The following is a 23,391-nucleotide window of genomic DNA, read 5'->3' as shown; positions in this document are numbered from 1 at the left end:
AGAAGAAAGAAAAATCTCTCTCCCACCATGAAGATTTATTTGTATGGAATTTCGATTTTATTTAAATATTTTTTAATTTTTTTATTTATTAATGAAATATAAAAAAGTAATTCTGAAGACAGACACCTCTGGCACAACCACTGATTAAAACCGTGCTCCTTTTTCCATAAAATTTCTACAATTTTATAGAAATATGTAGGTATGTACTTGTATATACATTTTCTGTTTCTAAATTTTGATTTCCTCATTTGGATGGAATGAATTGACACTCAGAATTAGAGAATATCTTTCTCGAGAAAAGTTTAACTCGCTAGTAAAGAAAGTTTTTTACATTTAGGCTGACAAAGCATGCATATGTATACATATATATAGGGTGTTTATGTTAGCTGCATGAGAACTATCGATTTCGATAACTATAGTTTGACTGTGTTGACATTTCTGTTCAGTAAAGATGGACAACACGTCACTCTTGGCAACCGCGAATTTGAAGCAGTGAAGCACTTTGTTTATCTAGGAACCAGTGTAAACAGCCATAACGACGTCGGCCTAGAGATTAAAGGAAGGATAACTCTTGCCAATAGGTGTTACTTTGGACTCTGTAGGCAATTGAGAAGTAGAGCCCTCCCTCGAAAAAGGAAAGGACAAACGCTGTACAAAAACGCAACTGATGAGAGAGCTCTGGGAGCGTTCGAGAGAAAAATTCTCCGAAAAATCTTTGGTCCTCTTCGCATAGGACCGTATCCGATGGAGCAACGAGCTGTATGAGCTATACCGAGTTGTGGATATAGTGAAGCGTACAGCGGCTGCGCTGGCTTGGCCATGCCTTTGAGAGGGAACCCACTGGTAGACGACCAGGAAGAGGAAGACCTAATCTCCGTTGGGGAAATCAAGTGAGGCATAACCTAGGAGCACTCGGTGTCACCAACTGGCCACAGCAAGCAGCGAACCGAGCTAGATGGCGCATTGTATTAGAATCGCATAAAACCTAGTGCCATCTAAGTAGCATAAGTAAGTAAGTAAAGATGGGCAAGACATCAAGAACAAATTGTAGACTTTCATCTTGCTTCGAAAAAAAAAATTGTTTGCGAGTGTTGAAGAAGGCTCTAAAATTTTCAATTCATCACTGTTCCCAACTTGTTGGCCTTTGTCTTTCGACTCAGTGGAAAATTTACGTAAGGTTCTTGGTTTACATGCCCATAAAATACTGCTCGTGAAAGCATTGAAGCCAAATTATTATCTTATGCTAGATTTATTGAAAAAGTAGTGAAAAATTGAACTGATCAAGTGGACCATGTAACTCGTTGCCGGGTATCATATTCAAAGAATAAATGCAATGAAAATATCTACCAGATTATAATAAAAAAAAATAAAAAAATCATTCCAACAATATTTCTGTTTTGCATATCATTTTAAGTTCTCAAGCTCTTAAAAAACGCCCGATACATACAAAACCACATATTTGCGTATAGAGGCACATATATTTCCCGTGCTTATAAATATTGCAACATTGTGTAGTTTTATTTTTGAAAACTTTATTTCAAATTACTTCGTCAGCCCCGTAAGCAAACAAAAGTGCTCTATAAGTCGACAAATTGTATGCAAAGCTCATCAATAAGCACCTACATCACGACAATAAGATAAACGAAAGCAATGTCTTTAAACAACTTGAAGTGCACTCAAATGAAAACGACACAGATTTATCGCAATTCGTAACATTTCCTACAGCTTGCTCTAATTTTTCCTTTTTTTCATATTTTATCTATTCATTACAGACGAGAAATAATGCAATTGTAATCAGAGTACGGCAATTGGACAGTGGAAGGAAAAAATGTGAAAAAACTCAGCGAAATAACAAAACCGGCTGTTTCGCATTTCAGTTTATTTTTCTTTTACGAATTTCGATGAATGCAACATCTTAACAGTGCCGACAACAAGTATGACAGCCAATCGACCAGCTACGCAAACCGAGGAAAGGTTGGCGGAGCAACAGCAACAACACCAACAACAACGTACGCAACAACAATGCACAAACACTTCAACAAATGCGACAAATGCCAATCTGTCATCGTCTGCGAACGCTTCAGCTGCTTGTACGGCGGCTAACTATGATGAAATGGAGCATTGCGGCAACAGATACGGTGGAACTACTGTAATAAACACCAGCAGTGGTGACAGCAATTGCGCGCATGCTGATGGCGGTGAAGGTGTATGTCGTAATCATAGTACCGCCAGCTCAACAACACACCGCCGTGGTCACAGGTGAGTAAATTTGGGTGAAAGATTGATAGTTATAATATGAATAGTGGTCTTGAGAGAGATAAATGGAAAAAAAAGGCTTGCCCACCAATTTTCACGCAAAAAAATAATTAATTATTTTCCTAATGCCAACTATAACTGGGATGCATTGAAAGGCCATGGAAGGGGCGTGTGGAAAATATGGCAAATTAGATAAACCGAAAATAACTTCAACATATGGCTGCGCTCACCCACGCAATTCGCTAAAGTTGACGTCCGTTGTAGACACTTAAATTGCTCGTGACACACTGACAGAAAGTTCTGGGTACAAAGCATAATGCGGACTAAAATGCCTATGTTCTAGAAACTTTTTCTGCTAATTTGGTTCGCTTCTCACCAAGCAAAGGCATATGCTTTTGAGAACATTTCTGCTATAAAAAAGGTTCGAAATAAAACTAACACAACCAAACTGAAGAAAGTTTCACCAAACAATTCGGCCAAAACAGCTGTCAAAGTTATGAGCACCACACTGTTATGTGTTATTTAGGGAAGGTCAACTACTCAAAATATTTATAAATATGCCGGGTTTAAGGCAAATATTAAAATACTACATATTCGTGTCGTCCCCATTGGTAAATGGATTAATGGGAAACGATTTCCATATCTTTTCACCGATTCAGCTGCAAAGAGTTCGTGCCGCTCGCATATTCATACAACCCCTTCCGCTGCCGTAACCCACACGAACGGTGCTAAAAATATTTCCATTCAAGGTAAGAGAGTGGAAGTCCATTGTTCATGCATAGATAGTAGGACGGGTAGTTAATCTCTACATTTTATTAACTAAAGTCCCAAAATATGTACAGATGCTCGCAAATAACTATGCATGAAAAGTTTCGATTTGCACAGCTTTTTGCACAGTACTTGGAAGCTAATCTCTGCTGGAAAATTCTTTGTTACATAAATTATACCCCGCACGAAATAATTATAAGACCAAGGTGATTATGATATTTACTAAAGCAATAATAGGAAAATATCCCAATATCGTTTCGTTGATTGCGCATATGTTTAAAACAGTATCCCATAACGGAAATTATACCGCATTTATTGTTGGTATTTTAGTAACACGCAAATTTTTGTTCTGTGCAAAACGAAATAATTATAAGTCCAAAAGCGTTTGCTTTTTATTCAAAAGTTCACAATGCAAGTTATTACGTTAAAATTATTATAATGATGCGCAACTAAGTTCTCGCTGTTTGTCAATAGATGCCGCCAGCTGTGTGTGTCAGTCGATTCTAACATAACCTAAACGTCATAAACCAAGCTTAGACATATGGTAAACAAACTGCTTCGACACATTAGTGATTTGGTTTCGGTATCATATATTTGTTTTTGTGAAAATGCCTGATTTTGTACCGAATAATCGTCATTTGCGGGAAGTGTTGATTTTCCTCTTTCATTCGAAAAACCGGCGGCTGAACCGCATCGAGAGCTACAAAAAGTTTATGGAGATGCTGCTTTGAGTGACACAACGTGGCGAGATTCATTTCGTCGCTTAAAAGACGGTGATTTTAATGTTGACAACCGTCTGCGTGAAGGAAGGCCAAAAACCTTCGAAGATGCTGAATTGGAGGCATTGCTCAATGAGGACCCGTGTCAAAGGCAAGAAGAGCTTGCTTCAGTATTAGGAGTTACCCGCCAATCCATTTCCAAGCGATTGCATGCTTTGGGAATGACTCAGAAACAGGGGACTTGGGTTCCTTATGAGTTACAACCAAGGGATGTTGAACGCCTTTTTTTCGCCTGGAACAACTGCTCCAGCGCCAACAAAGGAAGGGGTTTCCTCATCGCATCGAGACGGGTGATGAAAAATGGATTCATTACAGCAATCCAAAGAAAAGAAAGTCATGGGAACTGCCCGTCCATGGTCGCAATTTCAATTCCTTTTCAAACTTTGATGAGCGTAAAGGCCTTTCTTAATGTCACTCTACAAATTCATATTTACCATTCGTGCGTGGAACAAAATTTAGGTAATGATCTCGTATCTTCTTCCTCTTGATTCACATTGTTGCAAGCTAGGCGTTCTTAGCAGAGCTCAACAATATGGGGTCGTCGACTATTTTCTCCCGTGTCAACTAACGCCGGTATTTCTACCAGGTGAGGCTAAATAAAAATAGCAAGCGATCTTCCAGCGCAGAAGAGGCCATGTTGTGCGAAGTTTTCCATTAACTAACTGGATATACCAGATGCAAGCCTTCGAAATCATATTGATTGAATCGCTTTAGTTCAGTGCTGTCCATCCCATAGATCAATTGATCACACGTATTCTTACTCTCCATCGTTCAGTCGTTAGTAAACCAGCAGCGAATAAACACCAAGTTTGTCCGCGACGCTTAGTGCGGGGCCCATCGATGCAAACAAATTATAATCGGAAGGCGCCAAGTCTGGTGAGTAAGCAGCATGCACCAGCGGTTCCCAATCGTACGTCTCCACCAATTCCCGGGTCGCTCTTGTTCGATGTGGTGGTGCATTGTCATCAAGAAAAATTACTTTAAGTCGCCGATCGGCATATTCTGGGCTTTTTCGGTGTATAGCGCTTTTAAAATCGGCCAATTGTCGTTGGTAGCGTACACCGTCAACTGTTTCACCAGGTTTTAATAGCTCGTACCAAATCATACACACTGATCCCAGAAAACACTCAGCATTGCCTTGCGGCCGAAGCGATTTGGTTTGGGATTGGAGAAATACACTCATTTTTCTTCACCCGTAACGATTCGATGCAGAAAAGGCTTCCTTTTTAACCGAGAGAGCAACATTTCACAAGTGGTTTTTCGATGCCCCCAAATTGTAGTTTGAAGGCACGAAATTCCACATTTTTAAGAGCGACAAAAATGCATTGTTGTATGAAACGTAGCAAACAATGAACTGAATATTGCTGATAGATGACAGACGAAAAAAACAAGACGTTTGGGAAGGCTTAAAAATACTCCTAGCGACATCTATGGACTAATAGCTGGAAGGCTCATTTCATAGGTATTAATGTATTCTGTCCATAGAAAGTTGGTTAATATCGCCATATGCCGAGGACTACTAACGGTAACCGTGTATCCTTTCTCATTTCGAAAGAAATTTGGTTCGATGATGCTGGCATGCCATAATGGGATCAAACAGTCAGTCATTGTGAATGCATTGATTTTGGTCAGATACGTGAAGACTATGTTGGCTCCCATAAAGGCAATTTTGCGTTTTGAGGTGAGAAAACGCAGGAATCTGAATAATACATATTTTTTTAATAATTCCCACACGTTCGGCAAGAATGCCTGATAAATTGGCACACTTTACTGAATATTTTGACAGCTGCATCTTATTGGTAACTTTGGCAGTTGCCGAAACATAATAATTCGAAACCTATCAATGCTATCTGGTTACCCTATATAAAATTTTCTTTGTGTCAATGAACTCACTGCGCAGTCCAGAATACGAGTGGCCGATCCAATATAAAGTAAAGAACAACAACTCTACTTTAATAGCTTTTAATGCTGATATGGACGAAAAGAGAGCGAAAGTGCTTTTGTACTTATAGTTATACGCACATATGTATGTAAGTGTGTATGTGTAAGAATTAACTATAGGCATCAGTATAGGCCTATTAAATAAAATATGCCGGAACTAAAAAAACAAAGTCAAACATATTGATTAAGGGGAGGTATTGGGGCAGAAGAACACACAGCAATTTCCGTATTATTTGAATTTTTGTTTTCAAGTAAATACTGCCATAAAGTTTTCGTAGTTCTCATCGATTACCATTCCAAAAGTAATCACATAAAGCTATTCATGCACATACACTAGGCAGCATTGCGGTGCTAGAGCGCCAAGGGAATACTCGTACTAGTAGTGTTTGCCATTTTATGGCGAACCCAACTCATCACGACGTGGAACCCATTGCACTTGGTACATTCGAACTCCATCTACACGAATATGGCAGGCTTGCATGAAACAAAGCAAATGTAAAATAAAAGAAGAGAAGGTAGAATAAACATGCTACACGTGCTAAAAATGCAAACCAGGTGGGCTGGAGTTTAGTGAATGTGCCACTGTAGTAGGCATTGTAAGCGGACAGACGAATCATCAGCCGACTAGCAGTGAGGCGAACGTCAGGCGCGGCATGGCCATTTCGTAAAACCTTTATAAAGTAAAATTTCAACAACACCAGCCTGCCAGCCAGCCAACCAACTCGAACCGCTTCATTGATTTAGTTACCAAATGAGTATCGGCGACGCGAGTTGAGAGATTTGCACGTGCGAATGATTAATTTTGCTCCATTGGCATAGTTAAGCCAAATAAGGGACAACAAAAAATATAAATTATATTATTCTTTCAACATTCGAAAATATTGAAAAATTCGGTTAATGCTTCCTGTTTGATCTTTTGTTGTTGTTGTTCTTATTTATATACGTGGTACGTTGTGTCGCGAGCTTATACTTACAGACATACATACATATGCACATAAGACATATGTTCTCTAAATGCTGACCGGCTGTCAGTGAGACTGTGTGACTACTATTTGTCGTAGGCGGGCGCGAGGGTGACAGTGGTAGTGGCAGTGACGCTGAAATGTTTGAGAATCGTGCAAGTAAGTCGTTGAGTCAGTGAATTACTACTGAGTGAGTGAGTTTATAAATGAATTCTCGACAACAAAACAATTCCATCCATACATATCCTCCATATACGTATACGTATGTGTGTGCATTAGTGTTTATAAAAGTGTATTGGTTTTCATGTGAAATCCTTTGATGGTTTTTGGATGCCGTTGGCTTGTCATTGCCACAACCGTTGAGAAATGAACTTGACTCTTTGGCCTTCGGTTGACAGGAGGTTTGACCTCACGGGGCGCTTTCACACACACATGTAACTACATACATACATGCATAAGTAGGCATTTAAATGCATACAACAAAATTGATTGTGCTGTACACAGTGTCTGACAAAAGTATGCATTACAACAATTTATCAAAGCTTAATTGGGAATTGTGTATGACGAATGGCTACTTTTGGTCAAAAATGTTTGGAAAACTAGTTCTCTTCACCCTTAACAATTGCTACCAATACTGCTATGAAAAAGCTCCTAAAAAAATCGTCGGTACGGTGATCTCCCATGGTGATTGGATCCGCTGTTACGTGGATTGATGGCCAGTCAACCCTCATATGGAGCTTCCCTAGTTAGTTGTTAGTTAGCTCTCATGATATGGGGGTTAAACCACCACTTATGCCTCATCCCCGCGGAAAGGAGGCCTACTTGATGAGGATGTATGTATGTATGTATATATACGACTGATTTGTAGAGAACGATTAGTTAATTAAATCGGTATTTCATATGAAACACTTTCTTTTGATATCTTTTGAAAATTTAAAGATGTATGAAGGCCTTTATAGAACTTGAACAACCGTAAACTTTTATTTTTTGTAAATTCTTTATATTTATAATATATATTAAAAAACTGGTAGCTTTTTTTTTGTCGGGACAGACTAGCAAGTACAGTATTCAGGCACAATTAAGTCCATTGTATTGCACTCAGATTCCCCCTTTAATTTTTTTTTAAATTTACTCGACCTCCGAAGAAGTCTACTCTCAAGGAGCCAAGGTGGTCGCTTCTTAACACACCAGTGCCAAAGACCTCAAGCCTGATTCGAGCGATGCAAGGAAAGTGGTCGCCGTCTCATCCTCCTCTCCACATGCTGGGCAAAGTGCACTGTCTGAGATGCCTATCTCTTCCATGTGCTTTGCCCATGGAAAGTGGCACGTCATCAGCCCAACCAGCCTCCTACAGTCCCCTCTGCTAAGTGACAGGAGGAACTGCGACAGTCGGTCGGACATGACAGCTAACATCAGTTTTGTCCATCTGCAGCCTCTCTCAGCCTGCCAAGCTCGCTTGTGGGCTAGAGTAACCAGTTTGCTAACCGTGCCTTTGATGGCTGCAAATTGGAGTGACAGAACGGGCTCCGGGCCAAGGAAGTTGGCCTCTGAGCCCATCCTAGCTAAGGACACAGAGGTATCGTTACTCACGATGCGCTTGTGTCCCTGGACCCATGTTAGTATCATCCTGTTATGTCTACCGACATAGTTCAGCCTGGATTTATAGCCTGGGGGATATAAAATTGCTGATGAGCTTGTCAGAAAGCTGAATTGGTCTCAGAAGTCTCCCACCCAGTTATCGGCATTCCCCTTACTGTTGTTAAAAAGGAATTGCACAACTTACTTATCCGGAAAGCGCAGATCAGATGGAGCTCCATTTGTAGGTCTGCTATTTCAAAAACCCTTTGGCCCCAGTACAATAGACGCATGACGCAGAATGTCCTGGGTAATCCACACCATTCATTTTCCAAGCTCGTAGCTGTGCTAACCGGTAATTAGACGGTCGACACACATGCAGATAAGCTAGGTTTAGGCAGAAGCTGTGCGACCTTTCAGGGAAGGAGACTGTTGAACACTTTCTCTATAAATGTCCGGATATGGCAGCCAGGCGATTAAGGTCACTGAGTGCTCTTTTCTTCAATAACCTGTAGTAGTGCTCCAACCTAAATCCCATCAACCTACTTCGCCACATCAACAGCTCTGGTTGACTTTAGTTATCTGCCCGTTGGAAGTCGCATAATGATATCAAAACAGCGCTTTAGTGCTACTTGGAGTAGCACTTCTGGTACTTCATCCACTCCACCTAATTACCTAAATTAACTAAAATCGTAAAAAAAGCGAAAATTTTACGGCAGGTCCACTTACCGTAAGTTTTAGGCAAAAATAAACATCAAAAAATAATTTCTCCTAAGATATCTAAATTTCCCGGAAAAATTCCAGCAAAAACACATTATTTGATCGCAGTTTACAAAATCTCTCCAACTTTAAATTCGTATAAAAAAAAATAAAAACATATTTATGGTCTAAACATTGTTTGGTATTGTATTGTTGGAGGTGTAAACATTGATTTACTTTTGTCTTCATCAAATACGTAGAATCTTGTTGCACTATGTAATTCTCAACGTTTGAGGCATTTTAAGTACTCATTGCTTCGAATCTGGCTGGGTAAATTTCTCTTCGTCAGCGAGGCGAGATAGCGCCGACTGAGCTTGACGGGCGTGCATCTGTAACGGTAGGAACAGGTTGTACCCCAACAGTTCCCAAAGGACTAGAGTGCATAGTACCTGGAATTGTAATGTCTCTAAAGACTGTTCTGGCCGCAGTTGGATCAGAGACAGTCGAGAGAGTTTCTTATACTATTAGGCCGGAACTCTTGACAATGAAGGCGACTTAATCGGATGCTATACGATGGGTCTCCGTGTAAGTCTATGCAGCATTTCAAGCTTCTATGTGGGAGTCACTGAGGGGGTATCATCATAGTATTTTTTTCTCTTCTGCTATCACGAGAGTGAGATTCATTCTTGGGTCATACTTTCTCAATTCTTCTTCTTGAGAGGTTCTATCAGAGTTGGATATTACCCGCTTGCACGCTGCGCTTCTCTAATTACCCCTTTAAATGGGTAATTCTCCATTTTATTTTCTATTGGTAAACAAAGGTTTTTTACTTCCTGCCCAGTAGATGAACTCAATTCGATAAGAAACTTTTGGAGCATTTTCACAAGATTTTTTAAATTCTATATTTTATTCCTAGTAATTAAGGAAAAAATTACGCTTTCAAATCGAATGTTATTTGACTATACGATTTGCTTCTGCCACCTCGAATATGACGGATATATGAAATTTTCAGGATCAGGCATAATTTTATTATTCATATCGAACAAAGTTCAATTTACGGGATACATTTTTCCAGTGCCTATGAATAAAAACTTACCAATATTTAAACGTAAAAGTAGGTGCTTCTGATTGTACATGCATATGTTCGTTCTCATAATTTTCAGGGCCACTCCTCTTATTTCTTTTTTACATGGCGAGACTTTTCTCTTTACTTTTTTATATTATTCTTGTGTGAGAGCTTGCTTGTAATCGCTTTCCAATACCACGTCGAAATCACAAATATATGTGCATACATACTTATACATATCTACACAAAAAACACAAAAATGCAAGGGCCGTTCCAAACAAACAAAACAACATCACATTTGAACAAAAGATGTACCCATTTTAAGCAGTTCCGATTTATGTCATTGAAGTTCGAAAGGTTGTGTTGAATCCTTCGTTTTAAGTTCGACCTAGTTTTTCCTCTAATTCGTGTTGTGAGCTGTGAGCACTACAGAGTGTATGCCATCTCCAAATCGTAGTTATTTTTTTTAAGAAACTTGTTTCTTGGCGGGAATTTGTCATTGCTTGCCGAGGGGCGACGGCTATTAGAAACAACTTTTTCCTTTCATTTGATGTTTTAGGCCCTGGACAGGCTTCGAGCCAGAGCCAACAAAGTGATAGTAACGCGCAAGCCCACTCGGCATTGTAGTTGCTCGTTAAAAAGGTCGTCAAAGGTAGCCTTAGATCGTTTGCCGGAAAATCCTTCGGGTTGTTGGAGGGCTTCTACTTCACATTTGTTCGAAAAGTGCCAAATCAGTTAATTAGCATCATGAAATATTTCTCATATACAAGGTGAACTCCAAAATAAACAAGACTCGAGTCATAAAAAAGGTTTTGATGGCTCAATATTTGTAATGAGCTAGTGCGTTGGAAGTTACATCCCTCGTTGGCTTTTCCAATAAAGATTGGTGACATTCGGTTCAGTGGAAGCGAAGTTATTGCGTCTAAAGTGTCAGTATATTTGTGTCATCGGTACAAAAATGAGATTTGAAGAAAGAGCTAATATCAAATTTTGTTTTAAAATCGGTAAAACGTTTACCGAAACATTCGAAATAATGAAAAAAGTTTATGGTGATGATTGTCTATCTCGTGCCAGAGTTCATGAGTGGTTTACACGTTTTAGAGATGGTTGTGAGGACATGAATGGCAATGAACTTACGGGACGCCCAAAATCAGTAATCACCGAAAGCTCCATCGAAATTGTTCGCAAAATTATCAAGAACTAGCAAACCCGGCCCCCTTCGCTGGGCACACTAAAATAGAATAGATATGGTTTAGAACAGAAAATATATGGTTTTCATATTATTTATTTCTTTATTCTTTATTCAAGCGCTTTGGCATAAACAATATTTTTTGTTTTTCTATTTGTTTTTGAGTAAATATAAAATATAAATTGAAAATCAGGAAAAAAGAAGATTGTTTTTAAATTTCAAATCAACGCATATGAATAAACAATCGTCTTTTTTCCTGATCATCCATGAATTTTTCGTTTCAATTTATATGTTTTATTAAGCATTGGAGCTTTTTTAACCATTATCCATTTATATTTTTCAAAAAAAAAAAACGAAAAAAATTTTTTTTTCACGAACACATAATTTCATTCGGATTTTACATTAAATTCTCAAATTTCGTAAGAAATTATTCACTGTTCCAAAATCCACTCCAAAAAAATTCACAAACAATTTTTACATGTTGCACTTACGTTTTTTCCTTATGGCATCCAAATCAGAAAGAAATATAGACCCATTGTAACTCACACTGTCAATTTGACAGTTCAGTTCCGCCCCAAGCGTTAAAAAAGTAAGCGACATTATGGCTGGTTCAAAGAACGCTGTACCCGTTGCCAGTGCTCCGAATTACAACCAAACTTTACGAAACCCATTTTCAATACTTACTTAACAATGTGCGTAAGTTTGGTTTAATTCGGTGCAAAGACACGGCGGGTCCACGTTTTGGCATATATTTCGAGACCCTAGTCATCAATAGGTATGAAAATTACCCCGTATTAAAGCACTTATCAACAGCTTTCATTTGATACCCATATTGTACACACACAACCAAAGGTTACCCGGGTCCACGTTTTGACCTATATCTCGAGATCAGAGTCACGGAGCGGCATGAAAAATACTCTGTACTAAGGCATTCACCAACAGCTTCAATTTGATATCCATATTGTACAAACACATTCTAGGCTCCACGTTTTGGTCTCTATCTCGAGACCCTAGTCACGGAGTGGCATGAAAAATACTCTGAACTAAAGCATTCACCAACAGCTTCCATTTCATACCCATATTGTACATACACGTCCGAAGGTTACCCGGGTCCACGTTTTGACCTATATCTCGAGACCCTATCTACCAATAGGTATTCAAACGGAAATCATCTTCAATACCTACTTAACAATGTGTGTAAGTTTGGTTTAATTCGGTTCAAAGACACAGCGGGTCCACGTTTTGGCATATATTTCGAGACCCTAGTCATCAATAGGTATGAAAATTACCCCGTATTAAAGCACTTATCAACAGCTTTCATTTGATATCCATATTGTACAAACACATTCTAGGGTCCACGTTTTGGTCTCTATCTCGATACCCTAGTCATATTGTACATACACATCCGAAGGTTACCCGGGTCCACGTTTTGACATATATCTCGAGACCCTATCTACCAATAGGTATCCAAACTATACGGAAACCATCTTCAATACCTCCTTAACAATATGTGTAAGTTTGGTTTAATTCGGTGCAAAGACACAGCGGGTCCACGTTTTGGCATATATTTCCAGACCCTAGTCATCAATAGGTATGAAAATTACCCCGTATTAAAGCACTTATCAACAGCTTTCATTTGATACCCATATTGTACATACACAACCAAAGGTTACCCGGGTCCACGTTTTGACCTATATCTCGAGACCCCAGTCACGGAGTGGCATGAAAAATACTCTGTACTAAAGCATTCACCAACAGCTTCAATTTGATACCCATATTGTACATACACATCCGAAGGTTACCCGGGTCCACGTTTTGACCTATATCTCGAGCCCTATCCACCAATAGGTATCCAAACTATACGGAAACCATCTTCAATACCTTCTTAACAATGTGTGTAAGTTTGGTTTAATTCGGTGCAGACACGGCCGGTTAGCGAACACACACAAAAAGTTGACTTTATTTTATATATGAGATTTTTTTCAGTTTGTGTCCGAAAAATCCAAATATCTTACGGAACCCTATTTTTTTCCAAAATAAAATGTAATCCATGTTACTCTTGGATAATGTAGTTTTCTAATGGTGAAAGAATTTTTAAAATCAGTCCAGTAGTTTTTGAGCCTATTCGTTACAAACAAACAAACAAACAAACAAAGTGTTCCTCTTTATAATATTAGTATAGATTAACCGAAATCATCGTTGAAATTCATGGAATCGGAGTTGAATATCTCTAAGACATCGATGTATTGCATTTTAACTGATCATTTGGACTTGGATGCTTTGTCCTTTCATTTGTGCTTTCACAATTTAACACGCGTCGTTTTCATTAGTTTGTTTAGTTTAAATATCACGAATCACAATATTACCCAGCCATTCACTGAATTTTCACAAACATGTAATTCCTCTTCCTTTTGTTTGTTTTGTTCGTTTGTTTTGTATTGGTTAGGGACCTGACGTCAGACTTGTCAAAACTGGGAAAAATAAAGTAACCATTTGGAAAGACGCCAGTTTCAGTACTCAATTCGCCTTGTAATTGTCAGGTGGTCATGTGCCAAAAATTAAGTTTATTTCGCATTCTCGCATGAAAAATTTGGGAAAATGTTAGTATCTGATATCGAAAATCGAATAACCAGCTGAACGGTGATGCCAAATGGCCGCCTAGAAGCTGTGATTTTACTCCATTAGACTATTATTTGGAGCTACCGTTAGGGATAAATGTTAGACCAAGCATACAGTTAAATCGAAGTCGGCATTATAAGGTAACTGCCGCAGCTCGAGAAAGTTTATTGATAAACTGAGTTGACTTTTCAGACGGGTTGAGTTGAGTTGACATTTAAATGAAATTATGTTCAATGTTCTTTCCAATAAAACAAAACATGACTAAAACAAAGCACACGGTTTTTTTTATTTATGGCCGAAATAAATTACATAAATTCTAGACCCTACATGTAACACCCTGTATATGCCCGTTCAATGCAACGCTGTCCCTAAATCATTTTACTCGTTAACTTGTAACTGTCATTTTGAAATTTCGAAATCATTAAAATATATTTTGAAATAAACAAATACTTAAGATTACATACAGGTGAATTAATTTTCTGATGTATGGCTAATTAGCCCATACCACCACCTACTAAATCCCTCAACTGAATTGAAATCGATTGCCGAGCGCAAAACTAAAATAAGTATTTTGCTCCAATCCAATGGATTTGTATTTGCTCACACTCTCAAAAGCTCAAACCTTTGGCAAATCATATATTTGTATGTACATACATATATGTAAGTATGTATACATGTGATAAATTTATGTACTTTTATCTTGCAGGCGGCAAGAGTCCATGTATCAGATGACGGGCCTCTACTCGGAAACGAATACTAGCGGCGATGATAGCAGCGTCGATGCCGCCACACAGGACTCTCCGGCCAATTTGGGTGAATTGGCCAGTTGCAGTGCCGGCCCGATGCCTGGCGTCAATAATACCAACGTTTTGTCGCGTGCCACCTGCAAATGTCACAATCATTATCATCACCCACCACCACATCAGAACAACCATCATCACCACCCACACAACAATGGCCAACAGCAAACGCCATGCAATGCCAGCGGCTGTTGCAATGAGACTCTGGCGAAAAGTCATAGCCGTCAGCCGTCTGCGAACATTACTGTTGGCGCATCTACTGGCGCCGGTAGTAACAATAATGCGGCTAATATGCTATACGATTCCGAATATGATAATGATGACGAACTACAATCACGTGACTGTGGCATTCTCAACTATAGACCGCGTCGTATACAAAAATTCGCTCGCATCAAAGTATTCGTCCTTTTACTGTCGATTCTAGTCACGCTGCAGCAGGCCTTGAGTTCCGGTTATATAAATTCAGTGATTACGACGATTGAGAAACGTTTTGAGATACCGTCAAGTTATTCTGGTCTGATAGCGTCCAGCTACGAGATTGGCAATGTGATAACTGTTATATTCGTGAGTTATCTGGGTAGTCGGCGCCATATACCCGTGTGGATTGGTATAGGTGAGTTCACGTCCACTTAGGATCTGTATGTTTAATGACTTTATAGAGGGATCTTTAGTAGTTTTAGAGGCCAATCTCTGGTATATGACATACCACATTTTGTTTTACGAAGAATCTGAAATAGAGAGTAGAAAGTAATATTATTTTTGAAGGAGAATGTGGAATAAAAACTCAAAAGGCGCTAAGTTGAATGCGGTGGCAACAGGCATGTTTTTAAGGTTTTGTTTGATGACCGTTAGTTTATTCCGTCAATTTCCATATAATAGTACCACATTTGAGCGATATTTTTCTAAAAATCTAAAAATAGTTTTTCAGAATCATCTGAAATAAGATAATCAAAATTTATTTGTTAAAGGAAATGCTTCCGAAGGTATTCCTGGAAATTTGTTTCGACTGTTAAATTTTTCAACAAAAAAGAATGGACTAATAAATTTGGAAGCCGAAAATTCGATTTTCGCTATTATAAGATTAACAATTATTAAAAAAAAAACAAAGCCACCAGGAATACCCGGTGATTCATGCGAAGAAGAACCGTGTGAAATTTCAAAACGATTGGTTTAGTAGATTTTGAGTTATGGCGTATGGGACATTAGGGTACATTTGGGTTTAGAGCACATTGAAGTACAATAACCGCAAGCAATGAAATTTGTGAACTGGAAACAGTGAACTATTTGATTTCATTAACCCTCTAGTACCCAAGACCACCTGTAGACGGCCTAAGTTTATTTCACGCTTATTCCCTTTTAAAATACCATTTCGTTACTTTTTAAACACTTTCTAATTCCGGGAAGTCCCAAAATTATTGCTGGTGCATTTGCAACAGCGTCTTGTTTTTTAATCAGCCGTCATAGTCATTTGAAGTCGGAAAATAGTGAAAAGCGGTCAAATTAATTATTCTGCAAAAGTGGTGTATTTTAAAAATTAAATAAAAATATTAGAAGTGTATTTAGCTTATAATAAAAATTATCATAGTGTTGCTGGTTGTGTTCAAAATACGAAAGTTAAAAATAATAACAAAAAAAAAAAGTGTTTCCTGTATTTTATAAACCTTTGAAGACAGCCCGTCTAGAGGCGGTTCTGGGATAACTCGGAATAAATAACACTATGCGGTAAGTTTGAAATTTTGATATTTTTAGAGGGGGGCTAAGCTTAAAGTTTTGGTTTTTTGGAAATGGATCAACGACAAAAGTCTAAATTATCATCCCTCAAGGATGAAGATATTGCAACATTTTTGGATTTACTGGAAATCGACGATGATACAGACGTGGAAGAAGATTTCGAAGATCTTTTAGACGAAAATGTGGACGATGCAGAATTACCTATCGACACTGGAATTGACGAGATGATTAACAGGGCGGTAAATTTGTCAGATTCTATGCTGGAATCAGAAGTGTGTGTCAATTTATGTACATGTTGTCAATTTATGTCTCGTTGATCATTTCAATAACAGGTTTCAGTCCATTCCGATGACTCAACGTTTATGTGACGATGAACAAATGTGCGCACCGAAGATGAGGACTTTCCTTCGACAATATCTGCCAGATAAACCACATAAATGGGGTATAAAACTCTTCGTTTTGTGTGACTCCTTCGGATTTTGTTATAACTTCGAAATATATTGCGGCGCAGGAGACAATGCTGTTCTGACTGATACACCAGATCTTGGGGCATCAGCAAATGTGGTGGTCTGATTGTCCCGTAATATTCCAGATTTTAAAAACCATATAACATATTTCGACAACTATTACACGTCACTGCCACTTCTGGTTTATCTAAAATCACGTGGAATACATTCGCTGGGAACTATTCGTTCAAATCGAATTCCGAATTGCAAACTTCCGACAGATCTTGATCTCAGGAAACAACCCCGTGGATATTCAACTGAATTTTGTGGATCTGCTTTAGGAGTTGACATTTCTTTATCAGTTTGGAAGGACAATAAAATAGTGCGACTCGCATCGAGTTACGCAGGCGAAAAGCCCTTCCAGAATGAAACAAATGTTATAAACAAGGTGTCGCGGCTCGCCCGCTCAGAAAAAAAATTTGTTGATGTCGATTGCCCCAATGTAGTCCGTGAATATAATAGTCATATGGGGGCGTCGACCTCATGGATGGACTAATTGGGCGATATAAGATTCCGGTAAAGAGCAATAAGTACACAAACCGACTTTTTAATCACCTGCTTGATATGGCCATGATAAACGCTTATGTTTTGTTCAGAAGAATTAACAAGATTGACACGCATGCTACGCAGTACCAACTGCCGAACTTCCGGGCAGAGATCGCATACGTACTATGCAAACAACAATATTCTTCAATACCAAGAGCTCCAGGTCGTCCATGAAAAACTCCTCAAGTAAAATTTACTGGAAGAAAAGCTTACTTACCTCCTGACGACGTTCGCTACGACGGAGTTGGACATTTTGCAAAGTTTTTATCACGCACCGGTAAAAAAAGGTGCGAATATCCTGGCTGCACCTCCGAAACTCAAATCGTGCGCCGAAAATGGAATCTGAATCTTTGTTTTTCCCAGCAAAAGGACTGCTTTCACAATTTTCACCATAAATAATTTCCACCAACTGCCTATTTATGCCCAAAAGCATGCCTTTCTTTTGTAGACATTTTTCTAAAACTATTTGAAATAAGACTGACTGTTTGTTTTGTATTGATTTTTGTTAAAAACTTTCTGTTTTGTTCAATAAAAGTACGTAATACACTGAATTTGCAAGTTTTTCATTTAGATTTTTTTTGGCGTTCTTTCCCAAAGCCGCCTGTAGGCGGGGTAAGGTTTTATCCCTATATAATCGGATCACGGAACAAAATTTCACTTTCTTGGTAAAGAACCTATAATTTTACCATAATTCCCACCCAAAGCAATTTTTTTCATTCAAAAATAAAATTTGGGCACTAGAGGGTTAAGCGTCGTGAAGTTTGACAGTTAATGCGAAAATTTGGCTTTTCTATTTTTAAGTTCTTTGATGCTTTTCTCTTTTTACGGGATTTTTTGTCAATTTGTGATAGTGATACGCAAGTAAAATGTGAAGTGGGTTTAATAAACGGCAGCTCAGTATCAACAAAATTCCAAGTATTACTAAAAGTACTGCTCTTAAGTTTTCACAAAAAAGCTTCACTAAAAAACTAAAACGAACACGCCAAAACACGAACAACCTCGACTCATCTGACGAAAGTATTTGGTGTCTTGAGAACTTAAAATGACAATACAAAACAGAAATATTGTGGGAATGAATTTTTTGTATTATGACCTCATAACTAATTGCATGGCATTTTTTGATTATGATATCCGTCATATACCCGTCTCGACTACGACTTACATAATCCATTCGATCAGTTCAAATTTTGACTACTTTTCTCAATAAATCTGACCGTATGACGTTAATGGTAGCTTGAATATTAGCTTCCAATGCTTCAAGAGTTGCTGGTTCGTCGGCATAAACCAATGATTTAGGATAGCTCCATAAAAAGCTATGAGGGGCTAAATTTCACGAAAGAGGGAGCGAGTAAACAGGAGCGCTTTTAGAAAGAATTCTATCACCAATTTTATTTTGTAATAAACCGATTGTTAAGCGCACTCTATGGCAAGTTGCGACTCTATGAACTGCGGGAACTTTTTCTAAGTAAATTTCCAAAATTTGGAAGCGTTGTTTTGGCATTAAACGATTCATGATGACTTGCCAAACTTTTCTGAATAGAAATGTCAATGTTGCAGTTTGCCATTCTCAGTTGTCAAACCATAATTATCGATATCGATAGTTGTCATGCAAGTAAAAAAATTGCCGATACAGGTGAGATTACTGAAACGATTGACTTTGTGGATTTAGAAGCAGCTGATTTGGAGATTCATAAATTAATGATGCAATGTCAAAAGTGGGAGTCATATTCGACGAGCACAACAAAAATTTGCTTTTCTATGTAGGTGAAATTAAAGAAATTAAAGCAATTGTACTTACAACTTCAGCTTTTTTCGGTAAACATCTGCATCGAGTTTAGAGTTATACCAGAAATAGAGGATGTTAATATAACACCACATACATATATACGCGGCCAAATGGAGTTGAAGCCGCCAATTCCAGAAAAATCTGCTTCAATTTCACGTTTTCGTCCAAAATATATTTGTAAAGTCAACCTACCCAATTATTATATAAAATAAGTCATTATTTATCGTCGTTACTTATCGAAATTACTTATTTTTTGTGCTTAATTTTTGTTTGCTAATAACTTTTAAACTATTACTTAAATTTTCTTTAAAAATTAAATATTGGAAAAAATATTTAGCGAAATTGTGCTTACTTTTAAGGCGAGTCTATTAGAGATGGTATCGGTAGACCAGCTGATTTGCTTTAAAATGAAATGAAAATCCGTTCCATTCGCACCATCGATTTATGCTTCTAGCTACAGCTTCAATGTCGGCTATGCAACACAGGTGTTTCATTTTTTCTTTTCTAATTTATTTTGTCGTGATATTTCCAATGTACAAAGCGATGTTGTTAGTATAGTGCCACTAAATGTATGCATCTTAGAACACAGTCCTTATTTTCTTTTAAAGATATAGATATCATATGTTTCCCTACTTATGTTGAAAGCGCCCTTTGTCGTGGGTACTTTTACATTTGCCAAAATTACTTTACTCAACAAGCGTTAAGTTAAACTGTAAACAAAATTCCTCCAATTTTTCAAAATTCGGAGAAGCGAAATTTATTTTTAAGATTGATCAATCATCTCTTGAAAAATATAGTTTGAAAAGAAGATGTCAAATGTATCCCCTACACTGACCTCAAATATAGCAAGCCTTACACAACTATGTATATACTTTAAAGTCGAGCGGATCGGCTAAATCTACTGGCGCTCAAATACTCGTAATTTACTTAATTGTACTTCGAACGACTTGAAAATTGTAGGTACAAAGGGTACATGGTTTATGATAATTTTTGCCATGGCAGTAGCGCTTTAGGAGATCTGACAATGCCCGCTACCAAGGAGACGATTCCTATTAAAACATTTTTGATGTGATAACGTCTTATAATTCGATTTAGCCGGCTGCACGCACGAAAAAATGTGTCGCTACCTTACTCATTACTGTGACCTTGCTCATTTGTCGTTACCTTGCTCATTTGTCGTTACCTTGCTCATTGCCGTTACCTTGAATGAACTGCAAGCGAAAGCGCGGAACGAACAAAGCAAACGAACGGCAACGTTCGACATCTTGCTCTCTCCTACTTAAGTGAGCGTATATATGTATGTACTATATGCGCATATGTACATATATAAATTCACGTATTTGTATTTGCATATGCTTTCTTATTGATTATTATTAATTTGATTTACTTGAAGAATTTAAAATAAAACCAAGTTTGTTAATAATACCTGTTGTTTTAATGTTATTATTATTAATTTTTTTATTATATATGAAGGAAAAAATTTATGGTAATATTTACCATATACCTTATAAGATATGTTGTATACTAATATATGTATATAAACATGCATATACATATACAATATCGCGCAATTTTCAAAAAGAACAAATCTATATGTAAAGATGCATACAAGTCATATGGACATATCAAATATACGAATCTATTCCGTACGCAAGCAAATGTAAGCTAATGTGCTTGAACTGCAAGCGAGAGCGCGGAACGAACGACAAAGAGCACAATCGGCCCCCGCGTTCGGCAACGTTCGACATCTGGCTCTGTCCTACTTGAGTGAGCATATATATGTATGTATTTGCGCATATGTAGGTATATAAATTCACATACTTGTATTTGCATATGCCTTCTTCCTGTGTGCATGGTAATGAACCATTTCTCTGTTGAGAATAGGACGATGATAGAAAAAGTAGGAAATGAAAGGGAGAGTTTCGAGTGTAAAGTGTCTTGAAAAAGGCAAATCGATGATGTTGCCTCTTAGTGTTGTTGACTTATTAACGTCTGATGCACAATCGAAATTGAACATATCTTTCATGAATTTGATAAATGTTTCGTCATTTTTAACGTTTGTGTAAATGTAACTTGACCTATTCCATTGCAATTCCATTTACCTCCTCCTCTATATCCATACAAAATATCTATCAAACAAATAAAATTAAAATTTTGTTTTGAAAATTGCAACCATTACATCAATATTTTCTTATGACGTTGTCACGTTAAACTATCGTCAGTAAACCGACTTTACAGACAACCTCTTTTTTTTCTAATAATTAGATGTTTCATGAACTAATAAATAGATTGGCTAATTTTATTAAAGAAGAAGTTAGAGTACTGAAATAATAAAGGGTTTATTAATAAGAGTTGTTATTTTGATATTCAAAGAAAAAATGCTATTTTTTAATATAAATGATGTTTATTTCATTATAAAGAGGAAGGTATGCCGTTAATAGTGGAAAATAACATCAGGCTAATGACCACCACGACCACGCTTACAGGACAATATCCTTTTCATGAAATTTTCCATAACCGAATTGCAAAGTGGCTGCCCTATGTCCTCGATAGCCTCAAGAGCTCCATCTTTGAGGTCTTAAATCGACCCTGGTCTGTTGGCGTAGACCTTCTCTTTCAAAGAAAAATTCACAAGGTGTTAAATCACAAGATCTCGGTGGCCAACTGTGATCACCTCTTCGAGAGATAACTCGGTCCGTAAAAGATTAATGGTTTCGTTGCTTGTGTGGCACGTAGCGCCGTCTTGTTGAAAATAAACGTTGTCCAGATCAATACCATCCAATTCCGGCCATAAAAAATCGTTAATCATCTCTCGATAGCGCAATCCATTCACTAATAACACCTGTTATTGGAAAACCCTTTACCTCCACTGAACTATTGCGGTACACAATACTACGAATCTAGCAGACGCTAGGTTAGAGATACGTCGATTGTTGCAAGCCTTTTTCTGGGCGTCGATGCGGAAAAGAATTTAGCTGCGCCAGCAACAATGCGTTCTGGTGAAAAGTTTCGCTCAATTGAGTCAGTAGCATAAAGACCCAACTTAGGTTAAAGCCTCCAGTAAAGTAAAATACATATATATATACAATATATATATATATATCCATCCGAAGATCCATGCCTATATATAGAAATATGTCGTCCCTTTTCTTAATATTTCATATTTCAATAAACACTCTATATGTTTAATATCTTTTTAGGCGCCGCCATTATGGGCATTGGATCGCTGGTATTCATGGTGCCCCATTTCACCGGTGAACCGAATCCCGGTGTCACGATTATGAATGAAACAAGTGACAATATATGTCGCAGTGCTCTGGTACGCGACCAAGATATGGACTTAGGAAGGCTATCGAGTGGTCTATCGAATCCACCGTTGGCTTCGCACACGTTGCGCGAAGATAACTGCCTCGAGGGCAAGCTGTCTACCTTCGGACCGGTGTTGCTTTTTGTCATTGCACAATTGCTGCTAGGTTGCGGTGGTAGTCCTCTGTTCACGCTCGGCACTACCTATGTGGACGATCACGTTAAGACGGAAAGTTCATCAATGTACATAGGTTGTATGTACAGTATGGCAGCGTTTGGTCCGGTGCTGGGATTTCTGCTCGGTGCCTACTTATTATCATTTCACATGGACTCACTGTCGTCCACTATCATCTCGATAAGTATGATTGAACCAGGAAGACTCTTAAGAAAAAGTACTAAGGGTTTTTTTGTTTTATTAATTTTTTCAGATCCAGGAGATCGTCGCTGGGTTGGCATGTGGTGGGGTGGTTTCCTCCTATGTGGCATTTTACTGCTGATTGTTGCAGTGCCATTCTTCTCCTTTCCAAAGGTATAAGCAGTAATTTGCTTGGCTTATCAGCAGATAGTGTTATATTTTATGTTTTTTTACCCAGGTTCTTACCAGCGAAAAGAAGAAGATACGTAAAAGCTCCGTTATGCAACCTGCAGTGCCTAATAACTCAAATAGTCTTCCACGCGGCACCGATCCCGCTGGCAAAGTTAAAAAGGAAATAGTGGCTGTGACTGCTAAAGAAGACGATGAGCCGCGCGTGGATACGGGCTATGGAAAGGATATAAAAGGTGAGTAAAAGACGAAATCAATATTCATAACGGCAAAGTAAAGTTTGGCACCATTCGTCTTACCTGCGAATTTTTCTTCCAG

At 38.1% G+C, this 23,391-nt stretch overlaps 1 protein-coding gene across 4 annotated transcripts in view; it reads left to right on the top strand.

Annotated features, from left to right (window-relative positions):
- LOC128864424 (solute carrier organic anion transporter family member 5A1) overlaps positions 1-23,391 on the top strand; it is a 123,273-nt gene that overhangs the window by 76,456 nt on the left and 23,426 nt on the right. For 3 of the 4 annotated variants that reach the window (XM_054104075.1, XM_054104076.1, XM_054104074.1), the window contains exons 3-7: positions 1,773-2,259; positions 14,561-15,267; positions 22,424-22,888; positions 22,958-23,058; positions 23,123-23,309. In XM_054104075.1, the coding sequence (XP_053960050.1) occupies positions 1,937-2,259; positions 14,561-15,267; positions 22,424-22,888; positions 22,958-23,058; positions 23,123-23,309 (1,783 nt within the window). In that variant the 5' untranslated portion in view covers positions 1,773-1,936. Of the gene's footprint in view, positions 1-1,772; positions 2,260-6,802; positions 6,866-14,560; positions 15,268-22,423; positions 22,889-22,957; positions 23,059-23,122; positions 23,310-23,391 lie in introns of those variants that run through there. The other variant, XM_054104077.1, reaches the window with a different exon arrangement.

This window comes from Anastrepha ludens, chromosome 5, assembly GCF_028408465.1.
Source record: "Anastrepha ludens isolate Willacy chromosome 5, idAnaLude1.1, whole genome shotgun sequence".
In the NCBI taxonomy this organism is placed as follows: domain Eukaryota; kingdom Metazoa; phylum Arthropoda; class Insecta; order Diptera; family Tephritidae; genus Anastrepha; species Anastrepha ludens.
Note: the sequence above shows the minus strand (reverse complement) of the source record. Positions and strands in the feature narration are given on the sequence as shown.